The sequence below is a fragment of the Haemaphysalis longicornis genome, unplaced genomic scaffold, assembly GCF_048455015.1.
Source record: "Haemaphysalis longicornis isolate Haplotype H1 unplaced genomic scaffold, Haemaphysalis longicornis Haplotype H1 scaffold_1, whole genome shotgun sequence".
Classification (NCBI taxonomy): Eukaryota; Metazoa; Arthropoda; class Arachnida; order Ixodida; family Ixodidae; genus Haemaphysalis; species Haemaphysalis longicornis.
The window spans coordinates 466,760,096-466,779,829 of record NW_027526203.1 but is presented as its reverse complement, the minus strand read 5'-3'; the positions used below and the strand labels follow the sequence as shown (position 1 = coordinate 466,779,829).

The 19,734-nt window shown below is 48.3% G+C and overlaps 1 protein-coding gene across 1 annotated transcript in view; it reads left to right on the top strand.

The window, feature by feature from the left end:
• Positions 1 to 19,217, top strand: part of LOC144156217 (TWiK family of potassium channels protein 7-like) — an 83,823-nt gene extending 64,606 nt beyond the window's left edge. The window contains exons 4-5 of the mRNA XM_077688100.1: positions 17,111 to 17,331; positions 18,550 to 19,217. Of these exons, the coding sequence (XP_077544226.1) occupies positions 17,111 to 17,331; positions 18,550 to 19,056 (728 nt within the window). The 3' untranslated portion in view covers positions 19,057 to 19,217. The remainder of the gene's footprint in view (positions 1 to 17,110; positions 17,332 to 18,549) is intronic.
• The last annotated feature ends 517 nt before the right edge of the window (positions 19,218 to 19,734 follow it).

Below are 19,734 nucleotides of genomic sequence, written 5' to 3'. Positions count from 1 at the left end.
GTTGATCTAGGTGGCTTGGCATGCATATCACATAAGCGGCATCGCCACAGACTGTACAAACCAATTAAAACAAATATGTCATCAGGTACCTCACCAGAATAGTCGAATGGCAAAAATCGAATTGGGAAAGGCGTGATATCCACATCTTTTCTGAGTGTTCGCTGCAAATTCCCAGAAAAAGACAGCATCCCTGCAGTTTACAACAAAATGATCAATTGGCGCTTTGGTCGTGAACAGAGGCGGCAGTCTGTCGACCAAGCTATAACACGACCACGGACTTGCATCCAAGTTTTATAGGGAGCGTGCCAGTGTGTAATTTAAAAATAATGTTTTAACACCTGGTAGAACACACATTTTGCACACTCTATTGAGGACATCTTTGTGTGGATACTGGGGGTACGGCACTTGATATAAAGGGATAAGAAAAAGGCCAGAAACAAGGGCATCAGAAATAGACTCGCGCCATTCGGACCCGGACAGAAAGCAGAGCTTTCTTACCCTAGTAATCCGAGTCCCTCCTCCCCTGGAATCTCCAGTCTAGGATTGAAAGCGATTTTCGCGTGTAAAGGCATTGCGATATCCTCTACTCGGCCGAGGAAACACATTGAGTGGAGAAGAGACTCAGAACATGGCCATTAGCCTCCCTGATGGCGACTGCCGCATTGAAAACGCACTGCGGGAAAGCCAACTCGTTGACGATGATAAAAATTCGAAACGCTTGGAGGACATTATTCGTGTCTCCCCAGCTTTCCTTTAGGGCCTCGAGAAAAACAAATCAAAGCCCTTTCTTAAAGGAAGATGGTTGAACGCGAAGCTTTCTCCCCCGCACACTGAATCAAAGTCAAAGTCCATACCAACGACCACGCAACGAACCCAAGAAATGTTGAGCGACCCGATGCGATGCTTTGGTTCTATTAGATGATTTGATTCGGGTCACTCAGCATTCGTTGGGTTCATTGCGTGGTAGTGAAATTTGGACTTTATTCAGCTTGCATGGGAGAAAGCTTCGCGTTTAACAATCTTTCTGTAAGAAAGGGGGCCTTGATTTTTCTCTTTATTTTGCGTTACCGGAGCCCTAGGGTTGTCAGGCAGAGAGAAAGTAAACGGCAGCCCTGTAGGCGTGACTTAGAATGATTGGAATGGCCATGGAGGAAGAGCAGAAGACACGGGAATATATAGTAGGACGGCCACCGCCTTTGACGGACAAATTTAGTTTGAGCCTGCTGCTAAGGGCACTGCCAGCATTAAAGCAAGAGTGCATAATTTTTGTGTGTGTGTGAGATGACACTGGTCATCACCTCCTTACTTAGGGGATACCATTACAATCTATCAAATCAGTCAAAGGCTGAGTTTGGCAAAAAGGAAAAGGAAGGGGTAGAGGGAGAGGAGGTTTAAAAAAGGGGGTTCGCTGACCCGTTGGAATGTCTTCGCGGACCCCCATTTGAGAACCACAGCGCTAAGAGATGGAAAAACACTGACCTCAATTTCCATGCCCGTCGTAGGACAACCAGCAGATAACGCCACCAAGCACAACGCTGCAAGAAAGCTGATCATATAGCCGATTTTGCTTCACTTGAATAAGAAAGAAGCCGCGGCAGCTTACAGCCGTTTGGGGCAGCCTTTGTTTTGCGATCTTTCTGGGATCTTATGTTTATCATCTTAAACCCGTGCAGTGTTTTCATACAAAAAATTGGCCGCGTATCTGCTCCTTTCGTTGCAAATGTCGTCAAAAGACGATAGTCTTTGTAGACATTTGCCAAGGAAATGTCCCCCTTTGCTTTCCCGCTCACCTCTCATGCTGTTTCTGTACCGTCGCGCTCATCCCAAGGTAAACACACTAAAGGTTTGCGCAAGGCGATTTGAATTTACCGCGTTCCACTGCTACAGGCCGGGTTCCTCGATGCCAGCGCTGCAGTACGGCGGAGACGCGCGTGAATAGAGGCGGCCCACTACAAGGTTTATAAAACCACGTGGCCGTGCTCCACGAGCGTTCCAAGCAGAACGTGGAACCTACCTATTGGAATGTTGCCGCGTGATTTTTCATATGCCACCAGGAGGCGGCGGTTTTCTGCTGTAGATGTAGAATATCATTTGTTATCGAAAAACCAAGCATTCATAAATTTGTTAATAAAGGAACCTTGTAAATATCCCTTGTGTACTAATTTCCTGTCTTATATTTGCGTAATGACTTGTTCTTGTTCAACAAAGTTGAAAAATATGAACATATAAACCGGGCTTAGACGTTTACATTTGGCTGTGAGTATATAAGACTATTGCGCAATATCAATTTTATTTTGGCCGGGTGGCTGAATCGAGTGACAGACAGACAGATGGACAGACAGACATACAGACAGACCAAAATTTCTGGGTTTAAGTAGCCCAAGAAATACTATCGTCTTTAAAATACTCCGTGGTTAAAGCCCTTCCATACAACTATAATACGCTAAGACGTGGTTGCTCGCGCGTTTACGAAAGGAAAAGATCCTCAGACTTTAAGTCAAGCACCATCGACATGACAAGTTGTCTGATGGCGCGACTGCATGGAGGCCACATTTAACATTTATTTCGGAAGCACCACTAAAACAAAAAAGGACCACGCAGGTGTTGCTTGACATATTATCACCGCGAGAATCTTGTTTCCGTTAGCGCTTTTCCTACTTAAGCTGACAGGCTCTCCCGAGCGCGTGCACAGGGTTAAAAACCGCATGCTTCCAGTGTCTCCCATGGGAGACACTGGAAGCATGCGGGATGTGAAAGGCTGAAGGCCGCGTCGTCTAAAGCGATGTGAATACATGACAGCTCGGCTTCCTCTTCGAATAAGATCGCAACACCTTTCTACCCGACGCCCATGGCCAGTAGAATAAAAAAAAGAAGGAATAGAACAACGGAGAACGAAACAAGCAGTATCGACCACGGGAATTGCAGACCGCACGGATCTATGGCGTTGTCCAGCGCCGCGCGGGCTGGCTCAAATGGCCTCGCGGCACGACAGAGCAGTAGCCGGGACTCGGCGAGGGACGGGAGTGTAATGAGCGCACCTAACTCGAAGGCCCCTGTATTTGCAGCGGCGCGCTGCGCTTGAAATTCAGGTGGAGAGGGCGGAGAGGCTCGTCTTGATCGCGGTGCTGGCAGCGTCCGGCGTGCGGACTGCGCTCTAGGCCCGCGGCCGAATCACGCAACAACTTCGTTTCGCACGGCAGCCGAACGCGCGAAGCCGCGCGGAACGTGTCTCTTTGCGGAAGCGAGAATCGATTCCGGCGCACTCCAATTGTGCTCGCCACTTCCGCACCTAGTACCCCGGATCGTATATGGCCTCCCGTAGTAGTGCACACGCCCCGCTCGGCGCAGTACGACCGTTGCGCCGGCAGCTCAATCTCACGCCCATTTAAGCGGCTCGTAAAATACCTCTTTAGCGGTGAATACAGCCCCGGGGCGGCGGCGTTGCCGTGCCGACGAAACACGTCCTCTGCTCCCCCCTCCTTCCTATAACCCAAGCGCGTCGATTCCCGGCCGCGGGTGTGGGCACCGGGAAATACACTCCTCCTTGCACCGTGGCTGTGCACGGAACGAGGCAAGGAAAAGAGAAGCACTTCGCGGGCGTGCCATCAAAAGGTGTAGCGGGAAAAAAAAAAAAAGAGTAGACGGAGGAGAGCCGATTAAGTTGGTGTTGGGGCCAAGATTTAAAATTACTGGTGGTGAGTGTTTCGAGTAGACGGGAAAGGGAATGGAAAGGGAGGGACTACTGGGGTGTCACCACGAATGCCATTTGACTAGTTCTATGTGCTGGCGGTTTTTGTTTCACTTCTTCCTGCTAATTGGAATTCGTTTGTTGCACGGGCTATAGGGATACGTGGGCTGCAAAGGTCGTACATTCCCGTGACCGGGCCGGACTGTCACGGCTTAACCTCGTTTGTACCCGATTCCCGGCAGCATACATGCTATTTTTCTATGTCAGCAGCTTCAAAATTGCGCAATTAAATCTTGTATTCGTGCATGATCGAAGTCAGCAGATTCCGCTTCAAAGTAATAGTAAGGTAAGAATGCAAGTAAGGAAGAGGTAAGTATGATTTCTTTTACAGAATCTGTGATGCTTGCACGGTATCTCGAGCACTTACTTGCCTTTTTTTAATCGTATTAGATAGAGAAAATTCAAAAGAGATGCATCTGATGCGAAGCAAGTCTGGACTCAGTCCCCGATTGAGTGGGGAGTGGAGGACATATCTACCAGAGAGGAGCGAACATCCCGAGTCAAAATATAGGAGTGGGAACTAGAAGCGACGCAGCAACTAGTGAAGATAATTACGCAAACAAACATGTTATAGCCGAAAACCAGGAGCGAAGCCGTCGATGAATCAATCGAGATGTAGCTCATCGCTACTGCATAAGTGCACATGCATGGTTGGGAAAGAGGCGAGAGTCGAGAATTCACGATCGTTTTTACATTTAGGCAGTAAAAAAAATATGAGATTCCTCTGTTGAGCCAAGGCGTGGCGGGAACCCACAAATGAAGCTCGTCGTGAAACAAAGAGATCAAGAGGCTTTATTTGCGTGGCAGACAGGACGGGCGTTTAATGTTGGACTGCGCGAGGGAAGAGAATACTAGTGCCGCGAGAAGCGAGCTCTGAGCGCGAGCTATGAGCTCAGCCTCTCCGTCACATCTAGCTGTCTTTTTTATTGTCTTCATCCTCCGAAAAAAACATGGCGATGATATTTTCCCCACATTCTGGGCTACCAGAAAATGGCTAGGCACGAAATTCGAGAAGGCAAAGTCTCTGTATGGGTCTGGTTGTCACGAGTCCATCTTGCAGCTTGATCTTGCAAGAACGGATGACACCATCGGTGCTTTCGTGGACCTCCTGAACTCTAGCTGCTTTCCACATTTGGCGCAGTGTCTTTTCTTACACTAACACCACGTTCCCTAGTTTGACTTTAGTGGTCGCTTCCTTCTTTGCGAAGTGTGCAGAGTGAAGCTGTAATAGGTATTCTTTCGAACATCTTGCTCAGAAGTGTTCTGTTTCTCTCTTTCCTCAAAATACCAGCGCTCTTTACTCAAAATACGATTCAGTCCTTTCAACCGTGACCAGTAACCAGGCTGAGCTGGCTACCTTACGCACCGAAGTTGAATCTCTTACATTGACAGTCATCTCTCGGAATGAACAATTTGACAAACTAACCAAAGAAATGAACGACTTGGAGCAGTACAACAGACGGTGCAACTTTGAGGTTCATAGTCTTCCTGTCACAACTGGTGAGAACTTACCAGCCTTTTGGATGTTATAGCCCAAGAACTGAAGTTAGACGACGTTGAAGACGAAATCTTGACTGTACACCGCTTGTCGGCTAAAATAGGCTCGATTCCACCTATCTTGGTGCAGACAAAGAGGGCAGGAGTCAAAGAGAAGTGGCTTAATGCCCGTAAACACCTGGCTGCCTCGGCTCACAGATTTTCCTCGGTTATACTTCAACGAAAACTTGACTGGGGCGAACCGTGAACTGTACCGTTTGGCAAGGTTAAGAGCCAAGGAAGTCGGTTGCAAGTTTGCCTGGACCAGGAACGGAAGAGTTCTGTGTAAAAGGTTCGAGGGCGAGTCTCAGATCCGCATTGATAGGCCGACTGATCTTGAAAGGATCAACTGAGCATGGACCATATTAAGCAGCTGGTTTGTAGTAGCCTCCTTAAAGAAAAAAATGTCTCACCACTTTAAAGGGAAATTACACTCGGCTTGCACACGCCAATATCAGTAGCATCCGGAAATACTGGGATAATTTCTGTGCTTTAACGTCCTCTTTTCGTTCTTTTTTCAACGCCTTTATTTTAACTGAGATCAACGTTTAATCGGGAGGTTTTATTATGTATTGCATTCCGACTTTCCCAACTTTTTTGTATACTCTCCACGGACGGAAAGGTGGGGGGTACTGCAGCATTTATCAGAGACGCTTGGACTGTATCACAGCTCCCAGCTTGTTTTACACAAGCAGAAGTTATCGCCTTGCGTATAAGCGGACCGGACCAAACGTTGGTACTGTTATCAGTATACCGGTCTCCCTGTAAGAATGGGCGGTTGTTTCTTGCTGAACTTGATGCATTAATGTCATCTTTTGCTCTAGATGAACACGTTTGCATGCTAGGTGATATTAACATCGATACTCTTCGCCCCACAATGCCGTTGGTAGCAGATTATCTTGATATTCTGCCTAAGTGGGGCATGGAAGACTTGATTCGTAAACCAACCCGAGAATAATTTTTATCAGGGCAGCTGGTCACGTCCTGCATTGATCCGGGCAGGTCACCTTGTGGCGCAATCCGCTATTGTAGAAACCCATTGAGCTTGCAGATCATCTGTAGCATAACACAACTGCCTAGGCCGCCTTCAGCAGAGCACGGTGGTAAAGTCATCTCGGTTACCGACCCCAGGGATAGACTAGTAGGCCAATCTGATTGGGTTCACTGTCTAAACACTGTGCCTCCTTCCCAAATTTACGAAAAGTTGGTTGAGGCTTTCTATTCTTGCAGGAGAAAAGCTACGCACGAATATAGGATGAGACCGCGAAGCCCCAAAAACAAGTGAATGTCGGCTGAAATACTCGCTGCAGTAAAAGAAAGATTTACTTTGGGAACAAGCTAGGCACTGCCCTGTGTTGAACTGCAAAACAAATTTAAAACGTGCGGGAACAAAGTAAACGCGATGATCCGGTTTGCTAAACGTGCTCAGCTTCGAAGTGTATTCACTGTAGCCCACTCAAACATCAAGAAAACGTGAGTCATTAATTAACAGCATTAAAGTCACAGAAAAACGTGGCAATAACGTTGCCTCTATTCTAGCTGCTTTTCTTGGTAACACTCAAAGCATAGCTGATGAATTCAACGTTTTTAAGTGCGAATGCACTTTATAAGCGACCCCAAACCATCCACCGCCGGCGGCGGCGGCGGCGGCGGCGGCGGCGGCGTCCGCAGTGCTCCTCTATATTTAAAAAAGAAACAGCATCCGGCGCCAGGTTTCGATCCGAGGACTTCGCGGCCGCAGCGCGACGCTCTACCGACCAAGCCACGGACGCGACGGTGATATCAGTGTTAGTGACGCGCCTTATATCTTTAACGCATTCAAACTACGTCGTCAGCGGCGTGCGTTGGCGACTCAGCGGCGTTATAGCGGCTTGATAACTGCGTGGTGTACACGTGATACTACAAACCCGATGGAAGAGATGGAAGAGAAGGCGGCGAGGCGGTGGGCTGCGGGGGCCGAGCGCAAGCGCCGCAAGCGGGCCGACAACCGTGCATTCGCACTTTCACATTCTCCCCCTCGGGGAAATGCGGGGGAATTTTTTCTGTAGTTTCTGCTGTTTCAAGGCCAGATGCGCAGCGCTGCACGCTATCAAGCAGTTTGTTGCAATCAGCCTATCTGCCCTCTATCACAGAACATGAGCTTCAGTCACTCTTAGCTAGCCTCCAACCTAATAAACGTTAAGGCATAGATCAAATTTCGATCTGGGAACTGCGACGGGATTTTGACGTCAATAAAAATGTACAGGTCCGCGCAGAAGTAAACGGAGCACGGGAGCGGTGGCCGAACTAACTGTAGGGGCCTTAGGCCGAACTAGAGTTCCTATATATAGCTCCCCTAGGGGAGCAGAGTTGCGCGTCCATCCGCCATCTTGAGTTCCAGGTCGTGCGGGAAAGCAACCCGTCTGCCGTCTCGCACGTAAGAGCTGCCGCCGGGCCGCCGCGCCAACGGCAGCGGCGAGGAGTGGTGGCCAGGAGCGGCGTGAACAAAACCTCGAAAGTCGGCTGCTTATCAGCTGAGCGGCTGCCGCTGCCGCCGCTTCCAAGCCGCTTCTGCTCAGCTGAACCGATGCTCAGTTGAGCGGAACTGACTGAAATACGGGGTCTTGGGCGCAGCACTGAAAGCGGCTTTCCTGTCGAACTGGAACCCGCGGCATGTGGCAACCAGACGCGCAACTTTCCTGGCCGAACTAAGGTCCCTGAAATTACTTAAGGGACCTTAGGCCGAACCGCATCGCTGCGCCGCGTATGGGCGCCGACGGGAACCATGGAGCGCCGGTCAAAGAGTGTTCACACTGCCCCCGCCGCCCTATCTGATATGTTTAATCGCCGCTCTGCTGCCGTGTCATGACCGGCGAGACGGTCTTCAAAAGGCAGCGCTGGGCTATAGAGTGGCGCTGGTTGCATTGGCGCTTGCGGGCATCCGCGGCGACCGAATCCGCTGCTCATGAGCTGGACGAAGCTGCGCCCGCCCGCAAACGTGCCTTGTTGCGCGCTGTAAAGGGCGGTATAAAATTGTAGGCCGCTGCGGTTTGGCATAGCATGTCATTGCGATATAAATTATTGTAAGCCGGCAACAAAATTGCCACGTACAATATAGAAAGCACATTCACTGACATTTCCGTTGTTCGAAAAAAAATCTCGCTTACGAGATTTCTTCTTTAATGTTGGGTTTCTCCCAAGCTATTGCTGCCGGTAAGTCCAGGTCTGTTCTGAAGAAAGGGAAATAAAAAATGTCCATGTGGTGGAAATTCTGTATTAGAGAACACCGTAAAGAATAGGTACAATGGTTGCCTGCTATTACAGCCTGCCTCATAGGGCGCATATTTTGTTGTCGCATTAACCCTTGCGCTCCCGTTGACGAGGATAGCCGTCATAAGATTTTGTACCGATTAACCGATTAAGAGTATGGTCGCCATCGGTCATGACGACTATACGCGTCATCGGTCATTTTGAGGCCTTGACGGCGCTTTTTGGCAGAACATTGAGGTCATGCAGTGAAGCCATCTTTCAATTCAATGCGGAGTTTATTTTAAATCTGCAACATTTTCTTAACTAATATAAGGTGCTCGTTAAAAATAACAACGTCGATTTTAATGCGACAACAAAATATGCGCCCTGTGTGACCCGCTGTAATAGCAGGCAACGATTGTACCTATTCTTTGTGGTTTTCTCTGATACAGAATTTCCACCGCAAGGACATTTTTTTATTTTCCTTTCTTCAGAACAGACCTGGACTGACCGGCAGAATTTCCACCGCAAGGACATTTTTTATTTTCCTTTCTTCAGAACAGACCTGGACTGACCGGCAGCAATAACTTGGGACAAACCCAACATTAAAGAAGAAATCTCGTAAGAGAGATTTTTTTTTCGAACAACGGAAATGTCTGTGAATGTGCTTTCTATATTGTACGTGGCAATTTTGTTGCCGGCTTACTATTAATTATATCGCAATGACATGCTATGCCAAATCGCAGCGGCCTACAATTTTATACCGCCCTTTACAGCGCGCAACAAGGCACGTTTGCGGGCGCGCGCAGCTTCGTCCAGCTCATGAGCAGCGGATTCGGTCGCCGCGGATGCCTGCGAGCGCCAATGCAACCAGCGGCACTCTGTAGCCCAGCGCTGCCTTTTGAAGACCGTCTCGCCGAGCATGACACGCCAGCAGAGCGGCGATTAAACATATCAGATAGGGCGGCGGGGGCAGTGCGAACACTGCGAACACACTCTTTGACCGGCGCTCCATGGTTCCCGTCGGCGCCCATACGCGGCGCTGCGATGCAGTTCGGCCACCGCTACCGTGCTCCGTTTACTTCTGCGCGGACCTGTACTCCTGTCACTTCTGAATAACATTATTCCAACGGCAACATACCAATTGATATGAAAGCGGCGATAGTTACTCCGCTTCACAAAGGGGGCGATCGTAGCAAAATAGAAAACTACAGCCTATATCTATTTTATCATGTATCGCCAAGATACTAGAAAAATACCCATTTATGTCAGACTTTTTAGACAGTCGATTGATTTATTGTGGGGTTTGACGTGCCGACGCTACACAGGCGATGAGGCACGCTGTAGTGGGGGACTCCGGATTAATTTTGACTACCTAGGGATCTTTGAAGTGCGCCGAAATCTCGAGGACACCGGCGTTTTCGCTTTTCGCCTCCATCAGAAAAGAGGCCGCCGCGGCCGGAAATCGAACCCGAGTCCTAGGGCTCAGCAGCACAACGCCATAGCCACTGGGCCACCGCAGCAGGCAGAATTTTTAGACAGTAACAATGTTATTTCACCTCACCAGTACGGGTTCGTTCAAGGAAGAGGCACTGAAACTCCGCTTGGAAACTTTTCTGATTTGTTGAATTCAGCTTTCGAACACAATAAAGTTGCCTGTGCTCTGTTCTTATATATTAAGAACGCATTCGACAGTGTACCCCGTAGTCTTCTGTTACATAAACTTTTCTTGCTTGGATTCAGAGGACCATTCTTGCAGTTGCTTCAAAATTTCTTGCACGGCCGGCGTCAGTGCGTTTCTCTAGGGGAATCTCGTAGCAGTTTTGCACCAATAAAATCGGGAGTTCCTCAAGGTTCGATATTGAGCCCTTGCTTTTCAATATTTTTGTTAATGATCTTAACACTGCGGTCTCCCCTTCGCTGTTTCAGTATGCGGCCATTACATCATTGCAGACTGCAGCAAGTAATTCAATGTACTGGTTTTCTGCTAAACTAATTATTGATACACTTAAAACGCAACTCGAGCGTTTCCACAATCTATTAAAAAAAATTTGTACTTGATTGCCCGTTAACTTTGCACACGCCTTTATGTTCTTCTTGTGCGTGCAAACCAGTCAAGTATGCCTCGCAGGTTAATCTCGGCCTAATCTTTGACGTTGACCTCACATGGAATTCTAATCTAAGGCGGGATTTTACTCGCAAATTGTACTCGCAAAATTTCAAGTTTATACATCTGCCAGTTTCGGCTGAACGTTGACGAGTCAGTCAGTCAGTCAGCCAGTCAGTCGGGCATTTCTTTTTATAGGTATAGATTGTTATAACGATGTTTTAGTCCGGCCGCTGTTGCGTCACTGCTAGCGTTGTGTAGCAAAAGTATTTCAATTTTTGTAAACAATTTTTTGCATTTTTTGTTTAAAAAATCCTTTCGTAGCTATTTCTTTCAAGCTACGCAAGGTTGTCTTCATAACCCCTTTAAGAGGCGAGGTGTTCCGAAATTTATCATCACAGACCTAAATTAGAACGACGAACACAGTAATTAGTAATCAAAACAAAGTTGCCATCTGTATTTCATTCGCGCAGCCGAATTAGTTAAGTATAAAAGGACCTGAAAGCAGATATTGGCTAAAAACCTAGTAAAACAAGAGATCCCTTTTTGGGAAATGGGGAAGGGAGGAGGGGGGCTCAAAAGCGTATACATTTGCACGGCGTATAGGTACTCGCCGCGAGTCACCGTTCGTCTTGTTTGAGATCAAACGAGTCGCCATGGTATCAACAATGCAAGTTAGCTCCACTAGCCTCGACATTGTGCGCCGGCGTGCGTTGTCTTCCCACGCGACTGCTTGTCGACGGCGCGTCCACCACAGATTACCCTGGCGCACTCTCAAGTTCCGTGCTTGTTCACAAATTAAGTGCGGCACGTTTTCACATTTTTACAGGACCCATAGCCGAAGGGCAGTGTCGGGTCCATCATAACAGGCAAATACAATTCGATTGCGGTGGGTGGAGACGCGCATGTCTCGCGCCAATAACGAAAATTCCAAGAATGAGATCACCAATAGATTCAAAATTCCAATTCAAGATTTTATAATTGACATTCACAAACTCGGAACCAGAAATTCAAAACTTCACCCTGAGAATTCAAATTCAACGCTAGCAAGTATCATTTTGACCTGTAATGAAACTACGTTGCTTATACATATTACAAGGTCAGCAAAAAAGTTGTCAATGATTGTATAAAATTATTTCTTAGATCATTAAGAATGCTATTCCAAATTAGGGCACCACTAAACTCAATCAACCTCTGACCGTAATTATTGCGACACTTAAGTTAAAATGGTTATCCCTTGCAACTCTGGTGTCGTTTTTCGGGAGTATAAAATATTATGGGGTAACGGCTCATTCTGTTTCAATATTTTATTCATTGTTTTAGCTACGTTTAACGTATCGACGGTAGAAGAGAGGCTGCTTGAAGAAGTGGTTTGCTATAGGGTCCGTGCATTTCGAATATGTAATAAACCTTAAAGGGGCACTGACACAGAAATGTTGCGTCTTGGTTTTTTTGTTGCGATAAATAGCTAATGATCTACTTACCATGTGTAGAACGCTCATTTGCTTCAGCGTGCGATGGTAGAGACGTTTTTGATGTGGCCAGTCTCTGTTTCGGTTTCAGCGGGTGCGGCGAATTTTGTATAAACAAAGGAAGGATAATACAGTGCATGAAAGGCAGGGAGGTGAACCAGATTACAGTCCGGTTGGCTACTCTACGCATGGGAAGTGGGGAAGGAGGGATTTAAAGAGAAAGAAAGGGTATTGAAAAGACAGGGAATAGAGCTTGAGGAGCAAGAAGAGAAAAATTAAAGATAACTACAAAAACAAAACAATAGGGGATAATAAAGCCTAAACCGAAACGGTAAACTAACCAAATGACAAATGAACAATGGCACACAGTGTTTCTACAATCGTTCAGACAGGCCTGTGTCCTTTAAGAAACGAAGTAATGCTTTTGTGGCCTTTTCGGACTGCGATGGGTAACGCCTGTGACACAAAACAGTTTGCGCAGTTAATGGCTGGTTGTCGAGTTTCCGGAGAGCGGTTGACAGGTGCAGTCTCTGCGTTGCAAACCGGGCACTGTGACATAAGAGGTGTTCTATTGTCTCGTCCGTGGCGCACACGTCACAAGCAGGGCTGTCAGTCATGGCGATAGTGAATGAGTAAGCTTTGGTGAAAGCAACTCCAATCCACAGTCGGCACAGTAGTGTGGCATCCGAGCGTGGCATGTTAGTGGGTAAGTGGCGCTGCAGGTCAGGGTCGAGCAAGTACAGGCGGGAGTTTGAAAACTCCGGCGTATTCCAAACAGCGTGATCACTTTCGCGGGCGATGGAGCGCAGTGACCTTGCCGCATCATGGCGCGATAACGGGATGTCGGCCGATTGGGCACTTCCATGGGCATGATGAGCCGCTTTGTCTGCACATTCATTCCCAGAAATGCCGCAGTGGCTATACGCGTCGAGCTTCGCGATCGTTGCGCCGCCTGACGCCGCTTCTCCGCGGTGCTTACGGGATGTCCGCTGCGCAGCTGATAGCGGCTCATGCAGTGTTTTGGTTCTCTTTCGCTTCTTTTTGCCTTTCCGCGCCCTAAACATTTTATTATGGTGATGTCTCTAAGCAAATAGTACGTTTAGGGCACTTTAAAAAACAGCTGCGTCCTGATCAGAGTTGATATAGTGCTCGTACGCCAACAAAAGCTAACCGAGGACGCGGTACTGCGCGCTTCTTCGCCGCTCTTACGGGCGTCGGCGAAGGCAGCGGAATATCACCACTGTTACCTCCGAATATCTCAGGCGCAAGTGAATTCTATTGACGCCTCGTTTAGACCTGATATTGGCACAGTGAGAGGTTGGTCTCGTTTTGGAGCGCGGACAACGAATTCGGCCTTGTTTTGAATGCATACGTCGTACAAAAATATCATTTGGAGAGGTGATCACCTGATACCTGACAAAAAGTTGTGCCTTTTATAGAAATAGAGGCCACGCGAACATGTTAAGTATATTCCAAGTCGGTGGATTATTAAATATATGCCCGCTCCCGCCTGATAGCATGGACCAATGAGAGTTAATGAAACCACGGAAAAATAAATGGTCTGCCTAGCCCGAAAACAATGTAATAGCTCGTGCGGGAATGAAAAAAAACCCAGTGCAGCTTCGGAAATCCCAGAGACCTTCGTCTTACCTCAAGCATGGTTGAGCTCACTGGACCAAGTAGATGCGAAATGCATGATATTTTCCATAACAGGGAGGGGGGGGGGGGGGGGGGGGAGGGGGCGCTTAACTATCGTAATGTACAAATGCGGAGCGAAATCAAGGAAAGACCGTTTTAGTAAATCACACACAAGCTGCGCGTTCACTTTTATTTTGTTTTTCCGCTTTAACGAACAGCTGATCACTCGGCGGACACATTTTTTGAAGTATACAGTAAGACAGTTCACAAGCGATAAAAGATATCATTAGAAGAGTATGGTATCTGATAAGGCCCTCTGATTTCACTTTGTGCTCAATTCTGCAGGCACCCTGTGTCATATGATGATGTTTCGAAGAAGCGTTTAGTCACGGCCGCGGAAATAAGCGGAGGATATATGTAAACGATGACTGTTTGGGGAAGCTCACCTCGCGACAAGACGACCCAGCCGTAAATTCTTTGTGCTGACTCCCGCATGTAATTTTGCATTATCCATCGTACTTATTGCGTAGAATGTCCGTGATATTTTTATGCCGCATTGGCTTGTTCAGTGTAGTGATCAATATTCTAGATATGAAGCGTAACTGACGGGCTGTCAGCTATGAGTGCTCCGCTAGATTATGAAAGCACACGAAACCGATTTACATCGCAGTGTATAGCCGCAGCATGAGCATCTGAACGAACGCTGCTTACGGAGGTACTGTTAGTCAATTTCAGGGCAGTGGAATTACAATCAGCTTCATGCATGTATGCCGGTTTCGCGACGCCGGCTTGTGACACACACCTGGCGCTTATGCGAACCGAATGTACTAAAGTAAGATCGCGTCAGAAGCATATACACTCTCGTAAATACACGACATTTGCGAACAGAGTGACTGCTCCACATAAATATATATTTCCAACGCATACAAACGGAAAATATTAGCCGCGAACGTGCCTCAAAAGCAACGGCGACAGCGGTGCAGCGGGCCCGCGACTCCCGCGACTGCTTTCGGAACGGGCCGCTAGAAGGATTTCAGTGGCGCCCCTACAGGCAGCGCTCGAGGCGTATAGGGAGCCATTGAAAAATAATTTTGTGCCCATGCCTTACTAGGAAGACATACTCTTGACGAATCTCGGCCACAAGCTGTTCGTACGGGCCGCGGCGAAGAGCAGAGTGCAGACACTGGAGAGCTGGCCTGGAGTCGCAAAGCAGAGCCCATTTTTGTGGTAATTCTTGTTTTAGGTACAGAAGAGCCTCGCTAATAGCTGTGAGTTCGGATGCAGTTGAAGTTGTTAAATGGGACAGCTTGAATTGAATGTCTACTGATCTGGCTGGCACAATTACAGCTCCCGCAGAACTGGAGTTCGTTACCGAGCCATCGGTATAGACATGAATCCGGTCTCTGTAGGCTTCATGTAAAAAAAGCTGTCCACGTGACCTTCGGACGGATATCACAGAGCAGAGCTGCCGTAGCACTGTCGAATCCGCGTCCCTGGCAGTTTCTGCGAATGCCCTATACGTACTGATCTCGTCGGCCGCTTAATTAAAAAGCGACCGTGGACGTTATGCAGGCTCTGCGAGTGCAAATTGCTGCGAGTGCAAACGCTAGAGACAGTGGGTGGGGAGACGCGCGCTGGGAGCAGCCGGCCGGTCTGCCTACATGTCCGCCTACACATGTGGTTAGGCTTATCACTGCGGCGGATATTCAATTGCCGCTCTTGTAAGCGGCGCAGATGACGTTTTTTAATGCAATTCGCAATCGAATCATTAACTCCTTTCTCGTATGTGCTGCCTTGTTTGGGACTTGAGTCCCATTTCGTGCAGCGGTAACAAGCTATCGCTCGAGCTACCTGCACCGGCCTGCGCCACTTCGCGGCCGTGGCCGCCGTCTGCGCAGCGACCGTGCGGCTCGCTCAGTGCGCTTTTTGTGTCCCCGGCGCATTTTAGCGTCCAGTGTAATAAAAAGCAGTAAAAATAGCGTGCCTGGAATAACTTAGGTCGCGGCCAGCTGCCCGACGAGCCAATGAAATCCGGGCGCCTCCACCGCCAACGATCGGATCGTTCTTTGCTCGAGAGCAGCAGTTCCGACCTGCGATCGGAGCAGCGAGCCGGCGGCAGTGCGGAAGCGGCCAACACAAACTCATGACGTGTTTTGATGTTGTTTATTTACTCCACATCCAGGAAATGACGATTGCGCGAAGTCATCCGCTGGCTGCTCGGTTGCGTTTCGCACACTTTAAAATCGATTTTAAGTATGTTCTAGGCTGTATTTACCGCTGATATTTTGCAGATGATGCATGTGTGTTCACACCAGCCTATCTCCGAAGTTTTCTCGCCTTCAAAATTTCGTGTCAGTACCCCTTTTTAAAGCTATCTTTTCCTATCGTGCTACAGGCTCCGGATAAGTAGGGTATTCGTTTCCCAAGACTCAATGCAATAACTCAACTCACTAAGGACAAAAGCAAAATAGAGCATACGGAGAATGGACAAAGCAAAGCATTTTCTCTCCTTCAAGAGGATATGGCAACCGTCGCCTAGTTTTGAACAAACTTTTGTTTGTTTTTCCAGTGCATGTCAGATTCAAAACATACACCTAGATATTTGTAACAGTTTTCATGTAGTATCAACTCGTTATTTAACCTTAAGTTTGTCTTATTGTGATATAATTTATTTCCTGGATCTCAGCACTGTGTATTTCGTTTTAATTGATTTGATTATGGGGTTTAACGCGCCGACGCAACGCAGGCGATGAGGCGCGCCGTAGTGGAGGGCTCCGGATTAATTTTGACCACCTGGGGATCTTTAACGTGCGCCGAAATCTCGAACACACGGGCGTTTTTGCTTTTCGCCTCCATCAGAAAAGCGGCCGCCGCGGCCGGGAATCGAACCCGCGACCTCGTGCGTGTATTTCGTTTTATTAATATTAACGGTGAGTTGGTTGTTAGTAAACCCCGACTCGAGCCTTTCTAGCTGCTCGTTTATTTTACTGCTAAGCTCGTTTAATGTGTCTCGTGCGAGAATTAAAGCCGTATCATCGGCTTACATGCATGATTCGGAATACTTAGGAGTTTACAACCAGGAAGGAGAGAGCAAGAAAACAATCGAACTGGAGCATCAGCTTGAGCAAGAACTAGGCTTAACTGTTACATGGGCGGGGTTCACGCATTCGCACAGACATACGATTACAAGCTTGCATTTAGCTTCGAATATGTAAAGCAATGCCCAAAATAAAGCCCGAAGTAGCTTCTGTGAAGGCACTGGAAAGGGTATAGTGTTTTAGGAACGCCAACGCTATCCTGAAAAGTCCCAGATGTGCGCAACACCAAGTACGTTGTGCGTGCACGGCTCACCGAGCCTTACGCCACGTTGGGACTGCGCAGGTTACGGAAACATCGCTCCTAGCACCAATGCCGGCCGGGCGGCGACCATCGCGTACGCGTTCTTCGGCATTCCACTGCTGCTCATGGTGCTGGCCGACCTCGGCAAGCTCTTCACACGCATCATCAAAATGGCGTTCACGGCCATGCGACGATTCTACAACACCAAGAACGTGCGCGCCTTGCGAAGGGCCAGCCGCCGGGCCACCAAGGCTTCCGGACAGGTAGTGTATACAATCAACGTGCAGTGCTGCAATCATAAAAAAGCGTTGACCACTGCTACATTACCAACTGCTACATTAAATTGCTAAGGGAACGTAACTTAGTTTAAGACGACTGGGGCAGAGTTCTCAATGATTCTTTTTTGTTGTGTTGGGTGCTGATCGCGATAGTGAGAGGGAGAATCTTCGTCTTTTGTTTTTGCTCTTATCTCGCCTCCCTTGGACAATGTTGTTTAACCCTGGTTTTCCATTTGTTTCGGTAAACATTATTCCAGCGTCAATTTTGAATATAAAGTACGCTGTAATTTTTGTTTGTGTATACTAGTGTTTTGCTATAAATATTTCCAAGGCTGCTGTGCGCTAAGCAATGTTTGACATTTATGGACCTTTCTACCAGTAATAGTAGTTTGGAAAGGTGTTGCCTATATATACTCCGTCTTCAGGCTTGACATTATGGAAGCACATCAATTACGCTAGTGGTTTTAAGGAAAATAAAAACCGTGCAGCACGAAAAGCGCCGAATAAAATTTGGTCCGAACCTCCGAAAACCCCAGGTTACTAGCCAACTAATATTGGGGAATTGCCATAAAGTACGTAGCGGTCATATAGTTTAATCGTCTTCGTCGTACATCTCTTTAGCTGAACAGACACGCACGCGGATAAAAACGGAGAGGGAGACAGAAAGCACAATTGACTGCTGGCCCTGCCTACAGTACTACAAGGAATGAGGTCTGCTATATTTTGTCAGCTGCATACGACCATGAAAACCTAACAGTTATGTACATCTATCTTCCCGCTGCATGGCAATCAGAGAGTCTCAATATGTACGCCGCTATTATTTGGGGTTATAAAAATGACACCTTCTAATCTTTCCCTCTTCCTTACCGCGTTACAGTTCACAGAACCAAGCCACGCACTTCCACCCCAAAGCCGTGGGTAGGCATTTTTGGGGAGCGGCCATGAGCCAATACACGAACGCAATAGGGACTTTTTCATAACTAGGTAATAGCAAAGCCCCTTCATCACGTCTAGGAACGCACACGACGCCTTTTAATTCAATCATCTATATGCGGGCAGGTCAGGCCGCCGAGTGCATGCGCTTACAAAGAGGATTTCTTGGCGAATCAGAACAGAGGTCACCATGAGCGCAGTATAGAAGCACGAGAGAGCGGCAGCATTCTTCTTATTTATCGGGCAACGATGCTCTCTTACTGGCCACAGGTCATCGTTGCATGGCGGACCAAGGCAGAGTACTCAGCGTATCCGCGCAGGCAGCGGCGCGCCCAGCTGCGCAGCGCGGCTGCCAGGGCGGGGCTCGCCGAGGACGTGGCGACAGCCGCAGCGGCCGAGGCCCGGGTCCCGGTGTCGCTGGTGCTGCTCTTCCTTGTGGCCTACATGACGCTGGGGGCGCTCATCTTCTCGCTGTGGGAAGGCTGGAGCTTCTTCGAGGCCTTCTACTTCGTCTTCGTGTCCATGAGCACCATCGGCTTTGGCGACTACGTGCCGAGGCAGCCTGCGTTCATGATGGCCACCTTTGTGTACCTGCTGTTCGGCCTCGCGCTCACCTCCATGTGCATCACCGTGATCCAGGAGAAGCTTTCGGCAACCTTCCAGAAGGCCCGCGACCAGATCGGAGTTTCGCTGGGACTCGACGATGCCAGAGACCTTCTGCAGAACGCCTACCTGCAACCGGTGCACGATGGAAGAATCTTGGTGCAGCCCACGTGAAGCCTGAAGCCCTGCTGCGCGCACCGCGAAAAGAGGCCTTCGGGTCCTCTTGGATGCCGAACGATAGCGTGTGTAGATGGGCGTAATAGCGAGCGATGGCAAAGGGCAATACACGACGCAGTGAAAGACTACGTACCTCAAAGCGCACATGTTTTTTTTTTTTTAAAGGCAATTTTGGCGCTCGCATGTCCAACGCTCGTTGGAGGAGCCTTTCCACCTCGCTTCAAAACACTGGTTAGGCGCCTGTCAGTGCGACACCCTTGTTCTATAGGTCAGCCTAGTGCCGTGCGCGAACAGGGGGGGGGGGGGGGGGGGGAAGGGAGGTTGTCCACCTCTTTTCTATACTTCTCTTCTTGTTATACTTCTCTTCCCTTATACGCCTCATACAATTTAAAATATTGACGCGCAAAGTGACCATCGTCGTCGTCAGCGTCAACACGAGGGGAACCAAAAGTCACACAAGTCGTGACCTCAGCGGCGGGAACTGCGAGGCGGAGGAGCGCGGTGGTGCTCTGGCGCCCTGGCTCGGCTACCATGTGCGCTGATTGTTTAATGATTGATAGTAATGGTTACAAAGGTGAGATTAAGGTGGTTAAGATGGATTTAAACAGAATAATGATTGATATGTACTGATTAGTAAGGTGGGATTAAGTTCAATGAAGATGGAATAAAGGCCAA